This window comes from Heloderma suspectum, chromosome 2 (assembly GCF_057233095.1).
Source record: "Heloderma suspectum isolate Gila_16-S chromosome 2, 16-S_ref, whole genome shotgun sequence".
In the NCBI taxonomy this organism is placed as follows: Eukaryota; Metazoa; Chordata; class Lepidosauria; order Squamata; family Helodermatidae; genus Heloderma; species Heloderma suspectum.
Window position 1 is genome coordinate 313,014,192 of NC_139459.1, and position 26,395 is coordinate 313,040,586.

General features: G+C 44.4%; 1 protein-coding gene across 1 annotated transcript in view; it reads right to left on the reverse strand.

Annotated features, from left to right (window-relative positions):
* Positions 1 to 26,395, reverse strand: part of GRM7 (glutamate metabotropic receptor 7) — a 714,388-nt gene that overhangs the window by 337,556 nt on the left and 350,437 nt on the right. Inside the window, exon 3 of the mRNA XM_084829832.1 lies at positions 3,751 to 3,892. Within this exon, the coding sequence (XP_084685958.1) occupies positions 3,751 to 3,892 (142 nt within the window). The remainder of the gene's footprint in view (positions 1 to 3,750; positions 3,893 to 26,395) is intronic.

Consider the following 26,395-nt stretch of genomic DNA (forward strand, 5'->3'; position numbering starts at 1 on the left):
AAGTCATGCAGGACTGTGAGACCAAGCATGTAGGAGTTTCTAGTTGCTTTGTGGCAGAATAATAATGAATTATGGCTTTGCAAAACACAGCTTGCTTAGCAGGTCTTCTGAGCCCCATCTAATCACAGATATGGTCTGGGGACCCCAGATCATACGTTACATCTTCAGCACCACAAACCGTGTCCTACAGGCAATGCAAATGTTAGACCCTGCCAATAACTGTGCATGAATTGTTTACGTCGAGACTCAACCCATTCAAGACCCAATCAAAAGTATTGATCTTTAAGTAAAAAGGGTCACAAATCCTTACTGCATTTGTGCATCTATTTCATAAGGTGCTCACTCAGCAATGCCACTTCTATGCCCCAACCCATGCCACCCAAGCTCTTCTAGAGCAATCTTCCTCAACCTGGTGCCTCCTGATGTGTTGGACTACAACTCCCAGCATCCATGGCCAGCATAGTTGTAGTCCAACACATCTGGAGAGCACCAGGGTGGGGAAGAGTGCTCTAGACAATGCCTCCCATTGTGTAATTGGTGGGGAATTATACTCTTCTCTCTGTGTGTGTTTCTCATTGGAGTTAGCAAGATTTCCACTTTAGCGGGGTGGGTGAGAATTTGAAGCAGGGGTGCTTGACTACACGAGCACCCCTGCTTGAATGGCTGCAAGTAGAATCGAGGCAAACAGAGTCTACCTTGGGCAAGCCTGCACGTCCACTCTGCTCACACCTCCACCCAGGTGCAGCTTGTCAAAACAGTTCAGGACTGCTCTGAAGGGCTGCTCAGAGAGGCTGCTCATGGGACAACCACTGCTGGAGGCCAAATGTCCATCCCTGCATGGAATCCCCTGCCCCAAGGGCAAGAAACTGCTGCCGAAGGTGGGCTCCCTCCCCAAACCAGCGGTTTTACCAAGAGCAGCCCTTCAAAACAAGGTGGGGAAGGACTGTCTCCTCTCCAGCCCCGCCAGCATTCTTTTCAAGTACTCACAAAAATCTACCAGGTTTTGCAAGTAGCCAAAAGGGAAGGATTGGAAATGCCCAATCATTTACAAGGCAAACAGGGATTTTTGTCCGACTCTATTCACCTTTGTTTAATTGTTCAAATCAACCTGGACCCCAGGTACACTAACTGTCGTGAGGTATCAGGTCAACTGTCCACCAAAACTAAGAATCCTGTTCCCAGCTTTCCTTGCTGGAGGGCTATTATAATTTACCAGAAAGCTACAGCCAATGATTTGGCTGGTTATTTCAGTTCAATGAGCACATCCACATCTTTGCAGGTTCTAGTTATCAGCACCTACATTTTCAGCATAGAGTGTCTCTCAGTTTCCCTTTTTTCCCCTCTCAGACACTTTCCCCTTGCCTCCTATTCTTCCCCTTACTTATACCTACCTGTTTCATTTTTTCTTAAATATTTTTATATATTTTCAAACTATTGAAAGCAGGCTATAAAATCTTACAGGAGACCAGCATGATTCATTCTAAAATATATGACAACAATTCTATAACTCAATTCTCATTTGGCATCTTCAACCAGAACAAGTTTGGCCACAATTTCCCTGTCCCAAATCTTGGGAAACTCCTCAGCCAGAGTTCTGCTTTAATAAGGCAATGTTTATGTACCTTGCATTTTCTGTTCCACAAATTACTCAGTAAAGATTTCAAATCTTTCTATGTCTTCTTGGTGTCATTGGTTCGTTAATCAGCTTGCATTTTGGTTCAGATTAAATCACTGCAGCAGTGTGTCCAAAAGAAATTATATTTTATCATACTGATCAAACAAAACAACAGGGGACAGCATGATGAACATTCAGAATGCCATATTCCATAATTAAACATGTGCTAGTGGGCAGGCATTGCTTGCAATTTGCTGTTGATCTAGACTGAAATATATATCTATAACAGAATAATAATGTAGTTATTGGTTATATTTCTATCCCACCTTTCCTCCAAGGAGTCAGAGACAGCATACATGATCCTCCTCCTCTCCATTTTATCTTCACAACAACCCTGTGAGGTAGTTTAGGCTGAGTGTCAGTGACTGGCCCAAGGTCATCCAGTGAGCTTCCTGGCTGAGTGGGGACTAAAACCCCAGGGCAGAATCCAACAGGGAGTTTATGCCTCCGCCAATTCTTTTGCACCCAGCCGATTCTGTTACACAAGCAGTGGGTCTCGCTGATTCTGTTGCGCAAGCGGGACTCACCGCTTGTGCAATAGCAATTTAGCGCTTCCCAGAGGAAGACCTGAGATGAGTGGAAATGCTCATTTCTCGATAGGGATGGGTTGGCGGAGTTCTGTTATGTGAGCTCCTCCAACCTGCCCTGTTCCAGAAATGAGGGTTTTCGCTCATTTCCGTTTGCCCCAGAAGTGCTAAATCTTCATTCCACAAGCAGTGGGTCCCACCTGAAGACAGGAATTGGTGGAGCATAAGGGAATTGGCAGAGGCATATGTGCCCCATTGGATTCTGCCCCAGATCTCCTGAGTCTCAGTCCCACAGTCTAACCACTGCACGACACTGGCTCTCTGCCAGTGAAAAATTACTACTACTACTACTACTACTACTATTATTATTCCTTCCCCAACATGGAAGAGCCCATTGCCAGCAGCAGCAGCAGACCTATGATCCCAATAAAACCAAAATGGACAGGGCATATAAGTTTTAGTATTTGTATTTATTCAGTCCACATTGCTAAATGTGTGCTGAAAGAAAAACTATTAAAATGTGTCATATTACAATGTCTTAAAATAGAATTACAGATTACATATTTCTTTTTCTACTATTGCCAGAGGTTTATCTACACACCTCTTCCAAATCCAGCTTGCAATACCTTAGATCTGGACTATCGAACAACTCAGATTTAGTAAAACTGAGATTTATGATTTTGCAAAGTTGTTGAACTCTCAGAATTCTGCTTTGATCTTGCACCTCTGGACCTTCAAGGCTGAATGTCCATGCACTGAAGTTACCAGACCAAAGCAAAGCACTCTGCCTTGTAACTTAGCTCCTTTGCAAGTGACTTCCAAAGCAATTGACGTTTGCTGCAAAGCGCAAGTTAACCAGCTTCTAAGGACCTGTGTTGTGAAAGTCAGACTGCTCAGATTGCATTGACCCATTCGTGCAGGGGCAGGCAATCTTGCGCCCCCAGGTGCACATATATACATCTCCTATCAACTCAGCCAGCATGGCCAATGATAAGGGAATCTGGGAGTTGCTGTTCAAAGCATCAGGTTGCCTACCCCTGCACTAGTGAACTATTTCTTACCATACCTTTGGCTGTGCACAAAAGAATTTGTGGCCTAGTTCACACAGATGATATAGGGAAAATGGCTCCCAGATTTTAACACTTCACACTGCAGGTGATAGATTGTATCTGTATATTTCTCCATATAAAACACATCTTTGCACATAGTATACTTGATGACATAGAGAAGAGTTCTACCTACTATTATTTGCTAGTATACTAGCCTTGAATGTGGAGAGAATTTTTCCATAGGGAAGAATTCAGCCATATAATCCCTCTCCCCCAAACTGAAGTGGTACAGTCCATGAACTATTTCACCACCTCCTCTGTGGTTCATTTGATGAACTATGCCTAAGAATGTGGAAATACATCAAATACTTATAGCAGGCGACACAGCCCAGAAACAGTGCTTCGACTAATTTGAATTGTGAATCCCTGTTTCTAAACTTTCTTGCTAGTCCATGAAGTCATGACATGTAAACAAGTTAATTTCTGCAGTCTTCCTTACTTTATATCCTCATCGTAGGCAAAGACAATGATAGCCCTGGCTCTGGGAGTATCTAGAAGCAGCTTGATAATTTTATCAAATTCGAAGGTCTTGTCTTTGCGATCCTGTGGGATTTTCAATGACTGCGCAATGCAGAGGTCACCTGTTAACAGAAAGAAAGAAGACAAGATGCTAAAATCTGTAAATCAGAGCAAGGAGGAAAACTGAAAAAAAGAGTAGTTAGAGAGAGAACAGGGGTAAAAGAAGACTTCATTGGCCAAGTGGGGGTACGTACAATGCATGTGGTTTTAAGTTTGGGCATGTGTATTGGCCCCAGGAGCATAGCCTAGTCATTTGTAGTGTTAGAGGGGCTTAGAGCTCCATAATGCTTGCTTAAGTTCATTATTAGTGCAATTCCCTTGCTAGTAAGCCTCTGAGCATGTGCAGATGAGTCAAAAGGCCGATCACAGCCTTCTCAGAACATTCCTTGCTAATGAGGAGAACGTCTTATCACTGATGTGCCTGAGAAGCAGAATTTGTTTACCCTAAAGCTACAGGTGGCTGTGCTTGAGAACCAAGTGCTGTTAGTTTATGCTGGGAATGGATGCTAGGGGCGCTTGATGCTGCTATGCTGCCTCATGGCTAACATATATGGTATAAAACCCATTTGACCCCATGGCTCTGGGTTCAGAGAAGCTGTCTGATCCAACCATTGGGCACGCCTGTGTGCTGTAAGTTACCCAATAAAATACTCCTTGTAAGTAAAGCTTTGAGTCTGATTCATCACTATCTTGACACCTCTAACCTAAGAGTTCAACGCCCATGGCCGGGGCGATACAGCATGGGAAAATGGATCCAAACCCTCCCTTGGCCATGAAAATGTCTGGCTGTTCATATGCAAATAATTTGATCATTCTGCCTAGCCTTCCTCATTATCTTTCAGCTAACCTACCCTGCCAATGTGAAAGTTAATAAGTCAGGAATGTTAGTGTACCAGATAAAGAAAGAAGTGTAGTTTAAATTATTGAACTGATCTACACTTCAGAACTCAGAATGAGATCTCCATGAAGTTTCCCTAACTTTACTTTACCACAGTTGAGTCCTAAATGGGGCTACCCAAAATCTGGAGAGTCCTCCAAGTATGTAGGAGCATTCTTAGGTCTTTGGCTTGAACCCGTGCTGGGGTCTTTCTTTGGCTTTCATGATTGAGCCCTTTTCTGCCACCCTCACAGGGATGGGGGTCCATGACTTTTGAAGAGAGTCTGTATAGTGTAATTTATAGCCTTTTTGGAAGACTATAATCTAGTTACCAAGGCTCCTCTGTGAAACAAAGCAAAACCTGGCACATGCCTATCATACAGGACTCTATTGTGTGCTCTGCCTTGGTGGAACTCCCAGAATGTCACCTCAACTGAATGTATCTGTAACTCCCTGGAAATGTTTCCTGAGAGGAAATTTCTTGAGAGGAGACATGAGAAGCAACCCACAGTCTTTGGATTTGAACATTTAGGGATGCTGGAGAAATTTGAGATGGAGTAAAATGAGCTTGGATTTCTAAGAATCCGACCTGTGGAATCCACTGCGGAGTGACCCCCTCAGGCTGTGCGGAGTCCGTGGACTTTCAAATGTTTTTTTTTTTTTTTTAACTTTCCTGAAATTTATGCATATTTATTCATAGGAAAATATGCAACATTTTGCTGAGGAAAAGTGGAATGGAATGGGGGACAAGACGCTAAATGTTACATACCAAGGTAAATTATGTAAATTGTTATGATACCTCTTACGTAATTATTAGTGTATTTTTCCACATGACAAAAAATATATATTCGCATCCAACTGTGAGTGGAAGATGGAACGAAAGGTGCCTGACGATCCGCGAAACACAGGCAGAGCAGATGTTACACAGTCCGTACATCCCTAGGTGCACTTACTCCCTGGTAGGATAGCCCATTGTGCAACACCAAACAAGAGGACAAAAGAGGATTCATCTTTGCATTCATCTTTGCATTCATCTGTAGGGATGCAAATTACTACCACTGAAGCAGAAATATAGTACATCTCACCATACGGGGGAAGATGGGGAGGAGGTGACCTGTGTGCCTGCTCAGTCTGCTGTCCTGATGCTAACAGTAGATGGACAACTTCAAGTCCCTGCTCCCCCTGCTTGTGGTTCTTTAACTTGGACTGGGTGGCCCTTCAAACAGCGACTGTCCTCCAACTCTCTACAAACAGAATACTGTCTTCTGACCTTTCAAATAGAGGCCTGCCCTCTGCAGGCTGGGAGATATGGCCACACTACTCCTTGCTATTGCAAACTTTTTCTTTAAGGGATGCCAGAGAAAAATAGCATATGAGCACTGACAGTATGAATACCATGTGCCCTGAGATTCATGTTCATTGATGGAAATTTTGTATGAATCTCTAATCAGTGCATTGTGGCAGTAAGGGTCTCTGACAAGGATTGGGGAAAGACAGGTTGAAATTACCACTCAAGCATGAAGTTTGCTGGGTGATATCGAACTGGTCACTATCCCGCAGCCTAACCTAACCTAACTCACAGGATGGTTGTGAGGTAAAGTGTGTGTGTGTGTATTTGGGGGTGGGGGTGGGGTGGGGGGATAATCATATATGCCAACCAGTTTATTGGAGGAAGGGTGACATATAAATGGAATCAATTAGTCAGAGCTGCCTCTGGTTTACTGCTATAAAATAGGGCTTGAGTCACAAACATCAAACCATTAATGTGAAACACTGGATACAGTGCTTCACATTTTCTATATTTTTCCCAGAATTGTAGAGACAGCAACAGTGTGCAACAATTATGCATTTCTCTTCCAGAAACCTCTTATTTGTTTTGAGAGAAGTTGGCATCTGATAAACTTCACAACTAATTTTCATTTCTATTCAACGCTGTGTCAGATCCCATTCTAATGGCCTGTTCACTGCAAGCAAAAAACATCTGGACAGTAAGGGAAGCTTATTAATAGCGTAGCAAAGATGTGAGATACAGCAATGTCTTCCTGATGAGCCTTTGCACAACAGGGATGGTGTTAAAGCATCAGAGTGAACCATAAAAAGGAAGGGTGGGTGAAAATCCATTTCCCCAAACAATATTGTGAAAATTGCCTGACTTTATAGTTACTACTTTTCCCTGTGGCTCGAGTCTCTTTGGCAGACAGACCCAATTGCTTCTCAATTGGCCTAGTCATTTAAATTCCCAGCACTATCTGTCCCTGGCTGTACTCACAGGTAGCACAGAGACACTAAAGCATTTAGCCTGAAATGTCCCCAAAGAACAGCCTACTAGACAAAAAAAAAAACCAAAGTAAGACTTTCCTCACATGATCATTCAGACAAAGGAGATGGTTCGATTACTGAGTGCAGTTGGGGATTCTGCATTACGACAACACCATCATCATATTAATTAAGAACAACATAGCACCATCAGTGCGCATTGCGCATTACCAAGTACAAGGGGGCAGCTTACAATCTCAATGTCAACATGGGGAAAACAACAGAGGAAGAAGAGGGAAGTGGAGGGAGGAAGAATACATGAGTTGCAATTCCCCATTCAAGAGTAATGCCTTAACAGGGGTACATTTTGGCTTAGTTAAAGGTTTAGAATTGTTGAAGGGAATGGAGGACTCAGAATATTTCATGGGATAAAGAACAATGCAAGAGTTAGAAGCCTCCCAAGATTGAACATCGACATCTTGGGAATCAGCAAACTAAAATGGACAGGCATGGGCGAATTTAATTCAGGTGACCATCATATCTACTATTGTGGGCAAGAATCCCTTAGAAGAAATGGAGTAGCGCTCATAGTCAACAAAAGGGTGGGAAAAGCAGTACTGGGGTACAATCTTAAAAATGATAGAATGATCTCAGTACGAATCCAAGGCAAACCATTCAACATCACAGTAATTCAAGTCTATGCCCCAACCACTGATGCCGAAGAAGCTGAGGTTGATCAGTTCTATGAAGACCTACAACACCTTCTAGAACTAACACCAAAAAAAGATGTCCTCTTCATCATAGGGGATTGGAATGCTAAAGTAGGAAGTCAAGAAATCACCGGGATAACAGGCAAGCATGGCCTTGGTATACAAAATGAAGCAGGACAAAGGCTAATAGAGTTTTGCCAAGAGAACATGCTGATCATAGCAAACACTCTTTTCCAACAGCACAAGAGACGACTCTACACATGGACATCACCAGATGGTCAGTATCGAAATCAGATTGATTATGTCCTTTGCAGCCAAAGATGGAGAAGCTCTATACAGTCAGTAAAAACAAGACCTGGAGCTGACTGTGGCTCAGATCATGAGCTTCTTGTTGCAAAATTTTGGGTTAAATTGAAGAACGTAGGGAAAACCACTAAACCATTCAGGTATGACTTAAATCATATCCCTTATGAATACACAGTGGAGGTGAGGAATAGATTTCAGGGATTAGACCTGATAGACAGAGTGCCTGAGGAACTGTGGACGGAGGTCCGTAACATTGTTCAGGAGGCAGCAACGAAATCCATCCCAAAGAAAAAGAAATGCAAGAAAGCCAAGTGGCTGTCTGAGGAGGCTTTACAAGTAGCTCACGAAAGAAGGGAAGCGAAAAGCAAGGGAGAAAGTTGAAATATATCCAACTGAATGCAGAGTTCCAGAGAATAGCAAGGAGAGACAAGAAGGCCTTCTTAAATGAACAATGCAAAGAAATGGAGGAAAACAACAGAATGGGAAAGACTAGAGATCTCTTCAAGAAAATCGGAGATCTCAAGGGAACGTTTTGTGCAAAGACGGGCATGATAAAGGACAAAGAAGGCTGGGACCTAACAGAAGCAGATGAGATTAAGAAGAGGTGGAAAGAATACACAGAAGAACTATACAGGGAAGATCTTCATGTCCCTGATAGCCATGATAGTGCGGTCACTGAACTTGAGCCGGACATCCTAGAAAGTGAAGTCAAGTGGGCCTTAGGAAGCATTACTAACAACAAAGCTAGTGGAGATGACAGTATTCCAGCTGAGCTATTTAAAATTCTAAAAGATGATGCTGTTAAAGTGCTGCATTCAATATGCCAACAAATTTGGAACACTCAACAATGGCCGCAAGACTGGAAAAGGTCAGTTTACATTCCAATTCCAAAGAAGGGCAACGCCAAAGAGTGTTCAAACTACCGCACAATTGTGCTCATTTCACATGCCAGCAAGGTGATGCTCAAAATCCTACAAGCTAGGCTTCAGCAGTATGCGAACCGAGAACTACCGGAAGTACAAGCTGGGTTTCGAAGAGGCAGAGGAACTAGAGATCAAATCGCCAACATTCGCTGCATCATGGAGAAAGCAAGAGAATTCCATTTCTGCTTCATTTACTATGCTAAAGCCTTTGATTGTGTGGATCACAACAAACTCTGGCCAATTCTTAAAGTGATGGGAGTACCAGACCACCTTACCTGTCTCCTGAGAAACCTGTACAAGGGTCAAGAAGCAACAGTAAGAACTGGACATGGAACAACCGATTGGTTCCAAATTGGGAAAGGAGTACGACAAGGCTGCATATTGTCACCCTGCTTATTTAACTTATATGCAGAGTACATCATGAGAAATGCCGGGTTGGATGAATCAGAGGTCGGAATTAAGATTGCTGGGAGAATTATCAACAACCTCCGATATGCAGACGATACCACCCTAATGGCACAAAGTGAGGAGGATCTCAAGAGCCTCTTGTTGAGGGTGAAAGAGGAGAGAGCAAAAGCTGGTTTGAAACTCAACATTAAAAAAACTAAGATCATGGCATCTGGCCCCATCACTTCCTGGCATATAGAAGGGGAAGAAATGGAAGCAGTGACAGATTTTACTTTCTTGGGCTCCAAGATCACCGCAGACGGTGACTGTAGCCATGAAATTAAAAGACGCTTGCTCCTTGGGAGGAAAGCTATGGCAAACCTAGACAGCATAGTAAGAAGCAGAGACATCACCTTGCCGACAAAGGTCCGTCTAATCAAAGCTGTGGTTTTCCCAGTAGTAATGTATGGCTGTGAGAGCTGGACTATAAGGAAGGCTGAGCGCCGAAGAATTGATGCTTTCGAACTGTGGTGATGGAGAAGACTCTTACGAGTCCCCTGGACTGCAAGGAGGTCAAATCAGTCCATACTAAAGGAAATCAACCCTGAGTGCTCATTGGAAGGACAGATCCTGAAGCTGAAGCTCAAATATTTTGGCCACCTAACGCCAAGAGAAAACTCTCTGGAAAAGACCCTGATGCTGGGAAAGACTGAAGGCAAAAGGAGAAGGGGAGGGCAGAGGATGAGATGGCTAGATAGCATCACCGATGCAATGAATATGAACTTGAGCACACTCCGGGAGAGAGCGCAGGACAGGAAGGCCTGGCGTGCTATGGTCCATGGGGTCACGAAGAGTCGGACACGACTGAACGACTGAACAACAACAACAACAATCTTGCGTTTCCACATATTGTTGAACTACAACACCCATCACCCCCAGCCACCTTGATCAATGTTTGGGCATGATGTAAGTTGTAGGTCAACATCTGGTAGGGATGGGAAAATCTGTCAATTTTAGTTTCTCATTTTTTTCCCAGTCTTAATTTCAATTCATCCCAAACTTTGAGAATTTTTTTAAAAAATGTCATGAAAATTCTTATGCATTTTTGCATGCATTTCTCCTAACATCCACAATTTTACATGCAATTTTCCCAATACAATGCATTTTAACATTATTTTCATGAATATATGCATTTTTGTGTATATTTTTCCCTAATATACACATTTTGTATGCATTTTTGATTGGAGAACTCCACTGCAAAATTCGGAGTTCACATTTTGAGGGATAACTGAGTTTTGGTTTGCATAATGGTTCAAAAGTGTGAAATTAGGCAAGTTCACAGTAAAATTTGAAACAAACTAATTTTCCCTCACCCCTGCATAGGGGACCCATGGCTAGGAACCACTGACTTAGAAGTGTGTCCATTGATTTCAATGGGATATACCTCCAGGTAAGTATGCTTGGGACTGAAACTCTGGTATAAGTTGTAAGTGTCAGTATGCTTTAGAGTTTTAAAAAGAATCACTCTGTTTGAATCAGACCTACAAAAAAATGTTAACGTTTTCTTATCTTTTAATATTAATCTATACTACACTTTTATATTGGTTTCATCCTTTGTCAGACAGCTGTGTGACAATGTCCATGGTTTTACTCTGATTTAATAGGTAAAATATTTCAAGAATTCAGAGACAGTGGGCTACTTCACACTATAGTTGCAATAACAAAGGAAGACTTGCACATGTAAATGACAAATCACTGATCAAATGCTATAGATAAAATGTTCATATTACCCTGAACTAGGGATGGGCAAACTGACTGGCGCCCAGCTCATGCACCACTTGCCAGACCCCCACCGGCTGGCTGCTGGCCAGCCACCCTTGTTCGACATGCCACACAAGCTGCTGGATGGTCTGCGGCTGCCCAGTGAATAGCGCATGGGGTCCCTGCATCCTGTGAGCCACCACTTTGGGTGAAAATAGTGGCTCTGCTATTTACTGGCTCACTGGCTCAGCCCCCAGACACCAGTCCACAAATTCCCCACACTTGCCCAAGTCAGTGTGCACTGAGTTGGGCAAGCACAGGGACCACTGCTTGCCCACGAACCACCACGTTTGGTAAAAATGGCAGCTCCACTATTTACAAAAGTCTCCATTTGCATAAAATGGTGGCTGTATAGCCCCATTTACACAAAAATACAGGCGTAAATGGTTAGATTACACCTGTAATTTTGCATAAATGGGGCTATTTATGGCTGCTATTTTATGCAAATGTCAACTTAGGTAAATAGCAGAGCCACACATTTTTACGCAAGGTGGTGGCTCACGGACAAGCGGGGATTCCCACACTTGCCTGACTCAGTGCATGCTGAGTTGGGCAAGCATGGGGATCTGTGGCCTAGTGTCTGGGGGCCAAGCTGGTGAGAAATTGCTGAGCCTCAAGCCCCAACCTGACTCTTGCAACATCCCTGCCCCAAACACAGTGCTTTTCAATATAGTCACTACACAACATCTCCAGAAAGTCAATCCCACTGGAAGGAATAATTGAGACCTCCACTGGGGGAGATATTCCTCACTAAGAGTATTCCTTAACTATTTTCTCATCTAAAAAAAGAAGAGATCTTACCAAGACATCTAGTTCAATTTCACAGCAGTCCTAAACAGAAATCCATTAGGAGGTGCAGAAAAGGGCAACTAAAGGATCAGTGGAGCATTCTTCTCTAAAAGAAAAAAAAAAAAAAACTAAAGTGGTTGGGGATGTTTAGTTTTTTTTAGAGAATGTCTCAGAGGGACAAGGTAGAGGTTTATAAAATTATGAACAATATGAAGAAAGTAATTCCATAATCAGGGATGCCAAATTAAATTGTTATTAGATTTAGGCTGATGAAGGAAAGTACATCTTTACACAATAAATAAATAAATGGGCAACCCTATGCATGTTTAGATGAAGAAAAAATCCTACAACTCCCAGCATTCCCCAGTGAGCCATGCTGGCTGGGGAATGCTGGGAGGTGTAGGACTTTTCCCCATCTAAACATGTGTAGGATTGTGCTCTAAATTATGGAATTCATTGCAACTTGATGTGAAATAGCCAGTGGGTTCAAAAAGGAGATGTTGTTGTTGTTGTTGTTGTTATTATTATTATTATTTACATTTATATATCATCCCATAGCTGAAGCTCTCTGGGTGGTTTACAAAAGTTAAACATTAAAATACAACATACAAAGTTTTTTTAAAAAAACATTTACATAAAAGTATATGGACAATATGATGCTTTCGAACTGTGGCTCTGGAGAAGACTCTTACGAGTCCCCTGGACTGCAAGAAGGTCAAATCAGTCCATCCTAAAGGAAATCAACCCTGACTGCTCATTGGAAGGACAGATACTGAAGCTGAAGCTCCAATATTCTGGCCACCTAATGTGAAGAGAAAACTCCCTGGAAAAGACCCTGATGCTGGGGAAGATTGAAGGCCAAAGGAGAAGGGGACGGCAGAGGATGAGATGGCTAGATAGCATCACCGATGCAATGAATATGAACTTGAGCACACTCCGGGAGAGAGCGGAGGACAGGAAGGCCTGGCGTGCTATGGTCCATGGGGTCATGAAGAGTCAGACATGACTTAATGACTGAACAACAACAATATGGACAATATATACAAACAACATAAAAACAAGTTGAACTAAAAACTTTTTTTAAAAAAAAATCCAACAATAAAAACAGAGCTTAAAACAACACAGCTTAAAAACAGTATACAAAGAGGAACGAGAGTTATAAAAAGGGAAGGCCTGCTGAAATAATAGCATCTTTAATGCCTGCTTAAAAACCGTCAATGAGCTCAGCTCAACCAGCAGGTCATTCCACACTGGGGGCAGGGGGGAAGAGAAGGTCCTCTTGTGTGTGGCTGCCAATCTCACATTACGCAGCTGCAGCAGAGAGCCCTCAGAGGAACTTAGGTGGCGGACTGGGACATAGGGGAGAAGGCGCTCCCTAAGGTACCTTGAACATAGACCATGTAAGGCCTTCAGGGTAAGAACCAGCTCTTTATATTTTGCTCGGAAACAAACGGGCAGCCAGTGTAAATATTTTAAAACTGGTGTAATATGGTCTCCACAGGATGTTCCAGAGATGAACCTAGCTGCCAAATTGTGTACCAGTTGAAGTTTCTGAACTAAATATACAGGAAGCCCCAAGTACAGTGCATTACAGGAATCAAGCTTACAGGTTACCAGCGTGTGAACCACTGTTACCAGGTCCACATGTTCCAGGAATGGGCATAGCTGGTGTATCAGCCGAATATGATAACAGGCACTTCTCACTGTTGCCTCCACCTGGGGTGCCAGTAGAAGGGTCGGGTCAAGCCTCTCAGCTGAGCAGAACAGAGCAGAGCAGAGCAAGCTGCTCCGACTGGTCCAGGGACTACAGAAGCAAGCAAGCTCCCAGAGAGCGAGCAACCAGAGCGAGTGAACAGGAGGAGCAAACAGTAGTTGGCCAGAGGAGTTTGGCAGGGGAGGTCAAGGGGGAAGCCCCTAACATTTTTTTTTCTTTTTAACAAACTTTTTTTTCATTTATTTGTCTTGTAACACACACTTCTACACCAGTGGGACTATGCTTTTAACCTCTAGTGAGTAGAGGAGCAGGCACAGGCTAGTCTAGAACAATCACAGAGCTAGACACCAAAAGGGAAAAGAGGCTATGGAAGGACAAGACTCTCCAGTGGTGGTGACCTGCAAGGCCTGTGCCATGTTTGTTTTCTTGCCTGAGAACAACATGGCCTATACCTGCAACAAGTGCAAGTTGATCGCGCTGTTGGAAGAAAAAGTAAGTGGACTGGAGTGGCGAGTATTGACCCTCCAGGGAATAAGAGAACACGAAGAGTTCTTGGACAGAATGGGGAAACTACAGCAGCAAAGGGAAGACCAGAAGCTTGAAGAGCAACAGCAAGAGGAGGCAGACGTGGGAAATGCTGAGGTGAAGAAAAATGGAGTAGAGGATACTCCTTGGAAAAGGGTGACAGTTAGGAGAAGAAGAACTAGACATCACTCTGCACCAGTGGAAGCAGTGGAGCTGTGGAACCGATTCCAGGTAATTGTGGATGAGGCTGGAGGACAGCTAGGGATGGCAGAGCATTCCACCACAGATCTCGGTGAGGCCAAATGCCAGTACATTCGGCCCCCCGAAATATGTGGTGGAACGGCCTGCCCCCCCGCCCCCCCACGGATCCACCCCGGGACGAGACTTACCTGGGGCGGATCTTCCAGGTGGCAGCAGCTCCGGCAGTGGCTTCGGTGGCGGCAGCTGGTCTTCTGACCCGCTGCTGCCGCCATCTGCAGTCTTGTCGGGGTTTTTTTTTTTTTTACAAGACGTGATAGGCTATGTAAAGACTTATGTAGCATATCATGTCTGGCTTTAAAAAAAAAATGCATATGCAAATGGCGGCGGCTATGGCCACTGCCATTTTCATTCCTTATTTTTGGCCGTCTTAGTCTACGTAAATATTTACGTAGACTAAGACAGCGAAAATAAGGGGAATGCAGATAGCGTAGCAGACGCTATTTGCATTCCCCCTTATTTTTGCCGTCTTAGTCTATGTAAATATTTACGTAGACTAAGACGGTCAAAAATAAGGAACGCAAATGGTGGCAGCCATAGCCGCTGCCATTTGCGTACGCACGTCTGCTTTTTTTAAGCCAGACATGATAGGCTATGTAAGTCTTTACGTAGCCTATCACGGCAGACTACAGGGACGCAAACAGTGGCTGCTACGGCCGCCGCCATTTGCGTCCCTGCTAGCCAGCGGCCGGATGTCCGGCTGCTGGCGCAGCCAGCCAGCGGCTCCGCGGAATCCCCACGGAGCGAAGCCAGCCGGCAAGGATTCCGGGGGGAGTGACGGAGCACCTCCCCCCCCAGTGAAACCCGGTGGAGCCAGGTAAGGGGACTTTCGTACATCCCTAAGGACAGCCTGCAGAGGAAGAAGCACAGGGGAACCTACATGAAAGTGGGCAAGAGGTTGAACGTCAGTCAAACAGAGGTGATGAAACCCAGGCCTACAACAACAAGAAGAGAAGAGTGGTAGTAGTGGGAGACTCCTTGCTGCGTGGGATCGAGACCCAAGTATGTCACGAAGACCTGTGGACTCGCCAGGTATGTTGTCACCTGGGAGGATGGATTAGAGATGTGACTGAAAGGTTGCCTGCACTCATAAAGCCCACTGACAGGTATCCCTTTCTTCTCATCTATGTAGGAACAAATGATACCGCCAAGCAGAGCTATGAAGAAGTCATGTCAGACATTGAAGCTTTGGGAAGGAAACTCAAGAACTTTGGGGCCCAGATAGTTTTCTCATCCATCCTTCCAGTAGTTAGAAGACAGCTAGAAAGGGAACGAAAAATACTCTGGGTGAATGACTGGCTACGAAGGTGGTGCCGACGAGAGAGATATGGATTCTGGGACCACGGGCTATACTTCCTGGAAGATGGGCTGTTGGCAAGGGACGGGTTGCACCTCACAAAGGAAGGGAAGAATGTGTTTGGCCACAGCATGAAGAACTTCATCAGGAGGGCTTTAAACTGAATCCTACGGGGAAGGGAGATGTAGAGTTGGGGGTAAGAATGGATGTAGGCTCATGCACTGCAACAGAGAGAACAGCTCTAATAGCACCCAATAATAGTCTTCAGACACATGTAGGAAGAAAGCCAGACTATGAAGCACATGGTCTTTGATGTCTATATACTAATGCCCAGAGTATGGGAAACAAACAGAATGAACTTGAACTCTTAATGGAAGAGGGAAATTATGACTTGATAGGTATAACTGAGACTTGGTGGGATGAGTCTCATGACTGGAATACAGCAATTGAAGGATATAACTTGTTCCAAAAGAACAGGAGGAACAGAAAGGGAGGTGGGGTCGCACTGTATGTGAAAACTACATATCTCTGCACAGAAATACAGGAGGATGAGCTTGGTAGCCCCATTGAGAGCATCTGGATCAAAATAAATGGAGCAAAGAATAAAAGGAACCTGGTGGTCGGAGTCTACTACTGGCCACCCAATCAAGGAGAAGATGAGGATGAAACTTTTGAAAAGCAAATAGCCAATGTTTTAAGGAAGCATGATGTAGTAGTAATGGGGGACTTCAATTTCCCCGATATTTTTTGGGAGACAAATTCTGCAAAACATGGCCCCTCCAGGAAATTCCTGACTTGTGTGGCAGATAACTTCCTCCTACAGAAAGTAGAGGAAGGAACTAGAGGATTGGCTATCCTTGACTTGATCCTAACCAACAGAGATGACATAGTGGATAAAGTAGCAGTTACAGGAACTCTGGGGGAAAGCGACCATGTTGTACTTGAGTTCTTGGTTCTAAGGGAAGCAAAAGCCAAGTGTAGTCAAACGTGTGCCCTGGATTTTAGTAGGGATGTACGAACGTTCCGCCACGGGTCTCGGGGAGGCCGAATGCCAGTGCATTCGGCCCCCCGAAATCGGTGGCGGAACAGCCTGCCACCCCCCTGCCACCCCCCTGGGACGGGACTTACCTGGGGCGGACCTTCCTGGTGGCGGCGGCTGCAGCGGCGGCTGCGGCGGTGGCTGCAGCAGCGGTTCGGCAGTGGCGGCTGCGGTGGCCGGTCTTCTGACCGGCTGCCACCGCTGCCGCCATTTCCAGGTGTTTTTTTTTTAAAAAAACGTGATAGGCTATGTAAAGATTTATGTAGCCTATCACGGCTAAATTTTTAAAAAACACTGTGATGTTTATGTAGCCTATCACGGCTGATTAAAACAAAAACAAAAAAAAGTGCACATGCAAATGGCGGTGCCCATGGGTGCCGCCATTTGCGTTCCTTATTTTGGCACGTCTTAGTCTACGTAAACATTTACGTAGACTAAGATGGTGAAAATAAGGGGAATGCAAATAGCGTAGATGCTATGCTATTTGCGTTCCCCTTATTTTCGCCGTCTTAGTCTACGTAAATGTTTACGTAGACTAAGACGTGCCAAAATAAGGAATGCAAATGGCGGCACCCATGGGCGCCACCATTTGCATACACGCGTGTTTTTTTTTTAATCAGCCATGATAAACATTTACGTAGCCTATCACGGCTGACTGCAGGGAGGCATTTGCGTCCCCGCTAGCCAGTGCCTGGATGTCCGGCTGCTGGCAGAGCTGGCCGGCGGCTCCGCAGAATCGCTGCGGAGGACAGCCAGCCGGCCAGGATTCTGGGGATACGGGCGGAACGCCTCCCCCTGCACCATCAGCATAATCCCCGAAAGGTAAGCGATTTTCGTACATCCCTAGATTTTAGGAAAGCTGATTTTAATAACCTCAGAACAATGATCAGGAGGTCCCATGACAAGCAACGCTAACGAGAAAAGGAGTCCAAGATGGGTGGGAGCTTTTAAAAAAGGAAATTCTCAAGGCACAGTTACAAACAATTGCAACAAGAAGAAAAGGTGGAAGACAACAGAAGCAGCCAATGTGGCTTCACAAAAAGTTACGGATGACCTGAAAACAAAAAAGCACACATATAGGAAGTGGAAAGAAGGCCACGTAACAAAGGACGAGTACAGGCAGGTAGCACAGAATTGCAGGGATGGCGTCAGGAAGGCTAAAGCTGAGAATGAGCTGAGGTTAGCGAGGGATGCTAAAAACAACAAAAAGGCTTTCTTCAGCTACGTGCATAGTAAAAGATGGAGGAAAGAAATGGTTGTTCAGCTATTCAATAAGGATGGTAAAATGATAACAGAGGACAAAGAAAAGGCAGAGGTACTCAATTCCTACTTTGGCTCAGTCTTCTCCCAAAAGAGGGTCTATGACCCCTCTGGCAAAGGCGAAGTACAGGCTGAAACGGCAGGATTGCAGCTTGAGATCGGTAGGCATATGGTCAAGGAACACCTAATTACTTGGAATGAGTTCAAATCTCCAGGGCCAGATGAACTCCATCCTAGAGTAATAAAGGAACTGGAAGAAGAACTCTTCAGAACCGCTGTCTATTCTCTTTGAGAAATCATGGATGATGGGGGAAGGGCCAGATGACTGGAGGAGGGCTAATCTTCAAAAAGGGTAAAAAGGAGGAACCTGGGAACTACAGACCAGTCAGTCTGACATCAATCCCTGGGAAAATTCTGGAGCATATGATAAAGCAATCCATCTGGAAGCACCTTGACAACAATGCAGTGATTACTTGAAGCCAACATGGATTTGTCAAGAACAAATCCTGCCAGATGAATCTGATCTCATTTTTTGATCAAGTCACCTCCCTTGTGGACCATGGCAATGCTGTAGACATAATATACCTCACCTTCAGCAAAGCTTTCGGTAAAGTGTCCCATGATGTTCTGATGAGCAAACTAGCTCAAAGTGGGCTAGATGAAACAATGATCTGGTGGATCCACATTTGGGTACAGAATCGGACTCAAAAGAGTGCTTATCAGTGGGACCTTCTCAAACTGGGGAGAGGTAAAGAGTGGGGTACCGCAGGTTTCAGTCCTGAGCCCAGTGCTCTTCAACAGTTTTATGAATTACTTGGAGGAGGAGGTGCAGGGAATTCTGATCAAATTTGCAGATGACACAAAATTGGGCAGGATAGCTAATACTTTGGAAGACAGAAACAAAATTCAAAGTGATCTTGACAGACTGGAGCGCTGGGCAGAAAACAACAGAATGAAAATTAATAGGGATTAATGCCAAGTTCTACACCTAGGAAAAAGAAACCAAATGCACAGTTACAAGATGGGGGATACGTGGCTCAACAACACTACAAGTGAGAAGGATCTTGGGGTTGTTGTCGATCACAAGCTGAATATGAGCCAACAATGTGATGTGGCTGAAAAAACGGCAAATACTATTTCGGGCTGCATTAATAGAAGCATAGCTTCCAAATCCCGGGAAGTACTAGTCCCCCTCTACTCAGCACTGGTTAGGCCTCATCTGGAGTACTGTGTCCAGTTCTGAGCACCACACTTTAAGAAGGATGCAGACAAACTGGCGAGGGCTCAGAGGAGGGCAACAAAGATGATCAGGGGACTGGAAACAAAGCCCTATGAGGAGAGACTGAAAGAACTAGGCATGTTTAGCCTTGAGAAGAGAAGACTGAGGGGAGATATGATAGTGCTCTTCAAGTACTTAAAAGGTTATCACAGTGAGGAAGGCCAGGATGTCTTCTCAATCATCCCAGAGTGCAGGACACGGAATAATGCGCTCAATTTACAGGAAGCCAGATTCCGGCTGAACATCAGGAGAAACTTCCTGACTGTTAGAGCAATACGACAATGGAACCAATTACCTGGGGAGGTGGTGGGCTCTCCACACTGGAGGCATTCAAGACAAGGCTGGACAGCCATCTGTCAGGGATGCTCTGGCTTGGATTCCTGCATTGAGCAGGGGTTGGACTCGATGGCCTTGTAGGCCCCTTCCAACCCTACCATTCTATGATTCTAAGAAGCACCCCCAAGTGAACTGAGGTGTAGGGAAGGGGAAACAATCAGAGCTGTTGCCTTGATACCTTGTTTGTGAGTCCCCAGAAGCCCCTGGCTGTCCACGGTTAGAAACAGGATGGACCCTAATTTTGATTCAGCATGGCTGCCCTTAAGACTGATGAGACTGTATATGATCCCATCAACTACTTTACCTGGGCAAATACACACACACAGGATGTGCTGAAGCTAAAGTCATTCAGAAAAACATACAAGCTCCTTCGAGGAAGGACTTAAAAGATAAATAGGCAGTGGGTTTAATTCAGGGGTATTGAGTATTAGGCTCACAGGCCAAATACAGCCCAACTGTAACTACATTTGTGTAGCTACATTTCAGCCATACCTACTGCATATTAAGTGTTGTTCTTGTTCAGTCGTTACATCATGTCGGACTCTTCGTGACCCCATGAACCACAGCATGCCAGGCCTTCCTGTCCTCTGCTCCCTCCCGGATCATGCTCAAGTCCATACTCATTGCATCAGTGATGCTATCTAGCCATCTCATCCTCTGCTGTCCCGTTCTCCTTTGGCCTTCAATCTTTCCCAGCATCAGGGACTTTTCCAGTGACTTGTCTCTTCGCATTAGGTGGCCAAAATATTTGAGCTTCAGCTTCAGGATCTATCCTTCCAATGAGCAGTTAGGGTTGATTTCCTTTAGGATTGACTGATTTGACCTCCTTGCAGTCCAGGTGATGCGTAAGAGTCTTCTCCAGCACCACAGTTCAAAAGCATCGATTCTTCGGTGCTCAGCCTTCCTTATAGTCCAGCTCTCACAGCCATACATTGCTACTGGGAAAACCATAGCTTTGATTAGATGGACCTTTGTCGGCAAGGTGATGTCTCTGCTTCTTACTATGCTGTCTAGGTTTGCCATAGCTTTCCTCCCAAGGAGCAAGCGTCTTTTAATTTCATGGCTACAGTCACCACCTGCGGTGATCTTGGAGCCCAAGAAAATAAAATCTGTCACATCTTCCATTTCTTCCCCTTCTATATGCCAGGAAGTGATGCGGCCAGATGCCATGATCTTAGTTTTTTTAATGTTGAGTTTCAGACCAGCTTTTGCACTCTCCACTTTCACCCTCAACAAGAGGCTCCTCTTTGCTTTCTGCCATTAGGGTGGTATCATCTGCGTATCTGAGGCAGTTCTCCCAGCAATCTTAATTCCGACCTGTGATTCATCCAACCCGGCGTTTCTCATGATGTACTCCGCATATAAATTAAATAAGCAGGGTGACAATATACAGCCTTGTCATACTCCATTCCCAATTTTCAACCAATCGGTTGTTCCATGTCTGGTTCTTATTGTTGCTTCTTGACCCTCATACAGGTGTCTCAGGAGACAGGTAAGGTGGTCCGGTACTCCCATCTCTTTAAGAATTTGCCACAGTTTGTTGTGATCCACACAATCAAAGGCTTTAGTGTAGTCAATGAAGCAGAAATAGATGTTTTTTCTGGAATTCCCTTGCTTTCTCCATGATCCAGCGAATGTCGGTGATTTGACCTCTAGTTCCTCTGCCTCTTCGAAACCCAGCTTGTACTTCCAGTAGTTCTTGGTTCATATTAAGGATGGACGAAAGTCCCTTACCTGGTCCCGCAGCTGTTTTCAGTGGGGGGGAGGCGCTCCGGTTCTCCCCCTGAAATTCTTGGCGGGTGGGGAGGCGCCCCATCCCTCCCCGCCGAAATTCTGGCCAGGGGGGAGCGCCCCGTCTCCCCGGCCGCGAAATAAAAAAGTAAATTGTAAAAAAAAAAAAAGTGATAGGCTACGTAACGATTTACATAGCCTATCACGGCTAGATTTTCAAAGTCAGCCGTGATAGGCTACGTAAATCGTTACGTAGCCTATCACGGTTGACTTTGTAAAAAAAAAAAAAAACGCGTACACAAATGGCGGCACCCTATGGGCGCCGCCATTTGCGTTCCTTATTTGGTCCCGGTAGTCTACGTAAAGATTTACATAGACTATGCCATAAAGATACGTAAATCTACATAAAGATTTACGTAGACTACTCCTTATTTGGTCCCGGTAGTCTACGTAAAGATTTACGTAGACTATGGCGTAGTCTACGTAAATCTTTATGTAGACTACCGGGACCAAATAAGGAACGCAAATGGCGGCGCCCATAGTGCGCCACCATCTGCGTACGCTTTTTTTTTCCAAAGTCACCCATGATAGGCTACGTAACGATTTACGTAGCCTATCACGGCTGACTTTGGAAATCTAGCCATGATAGGCTACGTTAATCATTACGTAGCCTATCACGGGTTTTTTTTTGGGGGGGGTTACACTTTTTGTCTCGCGGCTGGGGAGACGGGGCGCTTCTCCCCGGCCTGAATTTCAGCCGGGCGAGGCGGGACACCTCCCCCCCCTCGCCTGAACTTTGGGGGGAGAAGCAAAGCGCCTCCCCCCCACCGCGAAGCACCCCTGCGAAAAGGTAAGTGACTTTCGTACATCTCTATGATAGGCTATGTAAAGATTTACGTAGCCTATCACATCTTTTTTTTAAAAAAAAACCCCACCCAGTCATGATAGGCTATGTAAATCTTTACGTAGCCTATCACGTCTTTTTTTTTTTTACCAAGACTGGAAATGGCGGCAGCGGTAGCCGGTCAGAAAATTAGCTGCCGCCGCTGCCGCCACCGCAGCTGCCACTGGAGCCGCTGCCACCCAGAAGATCCGCCCCAGGTAAGTCTCATCCCGGGGGGATCCACGGGGGGGCAGGGGGGAGCCATTCTGACACAGATTTCGGGGGGCCGAATGCACTGGCATTCGGCCTCACTGAGATCTGTGGCAGAATTCTCTGCCATCCCTACCATAAAGGTTAGAAAATATTTGTATCATATCTATTCTGCCATGAGATTGCTGAAAGGGATGATCACGCAATGAAGACTGCTCTTGTAGTCATGGCTAATGAATAAAGAAGGACCCAGCAACCTACTGCACTGCTTTGACTGTTTTGCCTTGGGCGAAGAGCTTTTCTGTGGAGGAAAGAGCTGAGCTGAGCTAAGCTGAACTAATGTGTGGAGAGAAAGAATGTGAAGGAGACAGAGATGAGTCTGGGAGTGCAGAGGTGAAGCCCGTAAGGTGGAGTAAGCTCTAGTTCTTCTACCATTCTATATTCTTCCCAAACACTGTCTTTGCAGTATGGTTGGGATCCCTTTTGAATTTAATTTGCAGTTTGACATTGGGTTGCCATGACCCCCCCTCCCCTGAAATACTTTCAGGGGTCCTTAATGTATGTGAAGTGCTTACCACAGTTATGAAAAACTCTATGGAAATACTAAATAATAAGTTCCTTGCTCTTGGCCAAATCAATAAGTGATTGGTAGATCCAAAGGTTCTATAGTGTATTACTTCCTTTCCCTTCAGGTGGAATAATTTAGTCAGATAAACTCTTGTCTCACTTGTATCATAAGCTTTAGCAACAGAGTTGACCATGTTTCAGGCCATTTGGTTTGAAAAGGAAAAAAATACGGTATGGTGGTTCAACAAAATGGCAAACTTAGATTAAGACTGACATCCTAGTAGAAACAGCAAGCCTTCATGAACATAGTGGAAATTATTTGTAAGTAAACCTGCACAGAATCGGGCTTTAAGGTGAAGACTAACCTTACCTTACCTTACCTGAAGCAAGTCAGATACAACTCTAGCAAAGGAGAGCTAGATAAAGGATGCGACAGGACAGAAGCACAAGTGTGTGAGATACAGGAAGTTTTTCTAAGAAGGCTCAACAGGCCTTTGAATCATTATGTAACATAATCAAAATGGTATTCAGTCAGCTCATACAATTTGTAAATATGTCCCCCAACTTGGATTCTCATCAAACTGAAGAGTTTATGATGCCTTAGATATTTTCAGTTTTGCAAGGGTTCTGGGTAGATCAAATGAAACTCAGATAAAGATGTACACAACTCACCAGTTATCATATTTGCTTTGCTATAGATATTCTCTTGAAATATTACTCTTGTGAGTTTCAAACTATTAATCATTGATTCAGAGAGCAACATCCCTTGAGTGCCAATCAAATAACAATTTATCTATCCAGAAACAGATTTTGTTCTCAGAAAATCCAATACATAACCAGTGTGCATATGAAACATATTGAATAACTTTTAAAATATCATAAATAATGCCTTATGCATAAAAAAACTCATGGGCATTTTAAGATAGTTAGAGTTGGTCCAATAAAACCTCTCCCTACTTGATGTATCACATTTATGCTAAACAGGTTTCTAAGAGACTGATATACCTTCCATCTTAAATCAGAGAAGCCCAGAAGACATTCCTATGTAACCCAGAATCTTCAGCATTTCTTAAAGTCTCTAGTCTGTTGTGGCCCCACATTGATTAGTTTATGAACTCTGACAAGGTCAGAATCCAAGGATGCCAGGGGTTAAGCCCATGTTAGCTTAACAGCTGTCAAAGAATGCCCCCCTCCTACAGCAAGTTATTTTGAGATCGTTGCTTCAACATGAGCAGCAAGATAAATGCACAAGCATAGCCACAATCTAAAGCTCTAGCTTACAGCATTTAAAAAACTTTAAAAAACAACAACAGCCAATCCTTGCCCTATCCCATTTTGTTGTTATTCAGTCGCTAAGTCGTGTCCGACTCTTCGTGACCCCATGGACCATAGCACGGCACCCTATCCCATCCCATATGTTATTTAATCTGCTCTTAATTTCAAAATCAGTTTGTCATTCTGCGTGTAATTAAAAACATCAACAATTCTAACCCCACTCCCCCCCACCCCCCACCCCCACACACTTGGGCTCACAGAATGAGTGGCCGTCAGAGTTATTTGGGTCCTGGCCATCATGTTTTACTAATAAGTGGGACCCGCAACAAAAAGTTGGAATATGGAGTGGTCCTGTTCAGGTTTTCTGCCAGCCAGTTAACCATTCCCCTTTTCAGAATACTCCATTATATTCCTTATCCCCCTCATTTTCTGTTTCCTCTCCCCCCCAACATTCATTCAGCATTCCATGGCCACTGAGCATGCTCAGCACGGATTTAGCCAGGGTCCCCCCCCTTCTCTAAAGAATATTTGTATTTCTGCAAAGCCTAGGGTTCCCCCAATCCTGCTCATACCTCCCTCTTATGGATGGATGATGCCATTTTGGCAACATTAGGAGTGGCACTCAGTTAAGAACATAAGAACTTAAGAACATAAGAAGAGCTTTGCTGGATCAGACCAAGGTTCATCTAGCACAGCATTCCGTGGCCAACCAGCTGCCAAAGGGAAACCCACAAGTAGGACATGAGTGCAATAATAGTTCACTATTAATATATAGTATTTATGAAGTAATTCTGCTTGAAAGGTGATCCAAACCTATACTACACAAAGGCCAATAGAAGCTTTTTTTTGTTTGTTCAGTCGTTCAGTCATGTCCGACTCTTCGTGACCCCATGGACCATAGCACGCCAGGCCTTCCTGTCCTGCGCTCTCTCCCGGAGCGTGCTCAAGTTCATATTCATTGCATCGGTGATGCTATCTAGCCATCTCATCCTCTGCCGGCCCCTTCTCCTTTTGCCTTCAGTCTTTCCCAGCATCAGGGTCTTTTCCAGAGAGTTTTCTCTTCGCATTAGGTGGCCAAAATATTGGAGCTTCAGCTTCAGGATCTGTCCTTCCAATGAGCACTCAGGGTTGATTTCCTTTAGGATCGACTGATTTGACCTCCTTGCAGTCCAGGGGACTCGTAAGAGTCTTCTCCAGCACCACAGTTCGAAAGCATCAATTCTTCGGCGCTCAGCCTTCCTTATAGTCCAGCTCTCACAGCCATACATTACTACTGGGAATAGAAGCTTAGCATGAGTCAAAACAGAAAATAAAAGCACAGTTTACCAGGATGTCTTCTGCAAAGCCTTATTGACATGGGTGAAGTGAAAAGCACATGCATTTCAATGTGTGTTACCAAGTGGCATTTCCTGGTGGATTGTTCCCCAAAAGCTCAAATACATATGCATATAATTAATAATTATATTAATAATTATATTAATAATTAATATGATTTTAGGAAGGCTAAAACTAATAAATTTAATGGTTTTGGCAGCAGGGAAAAGTTAAACAGCAAAGATGATAGCAGTGCTTAGAAATATAAATTAGTCTATATTTGCAACCATGGAGATGTACCCAGTTAGTGTTCCTGTGCTGGCAGGAGGCCCTTTGATCCAACAGAGGCTTTTATCAGTGGAATGGAGAGTGAGGCCATTTTCACTGATTATCCTTCCCCTCTTCACCCCACTGCTCCACCTCCCACACTGTCCAAAAGAACCCCCAGGAGCAGATTTTAGTGGATACAGGTGCCTTCAGGGAGATGGGGGGGGGGATAATTGAAAATAAGTTACCTGCCCCCTGTTCTGCTGATATTCCATAAACACATTCCATTCCTCTTACTCCCTCCTTCTATGCAATATTTTCCCTGTAAGCAAGGTAATTTACTTATACATGGCAAGTTAAAACATTCCTTGTTGTGGCGAAGGGGCTTGCGTAACTCAGTGAAGCCATAAGCTATGCTGTGCAGAGCCACCCAAGACGGACAGGTCACGGCGGAGAGTTCTGACAAAATGTGGTCCACTGGAGAAGGAAATGGCAACCCACTCCAAGATTCTTGCCAAGAAAACCCCATGGAACGTATCAC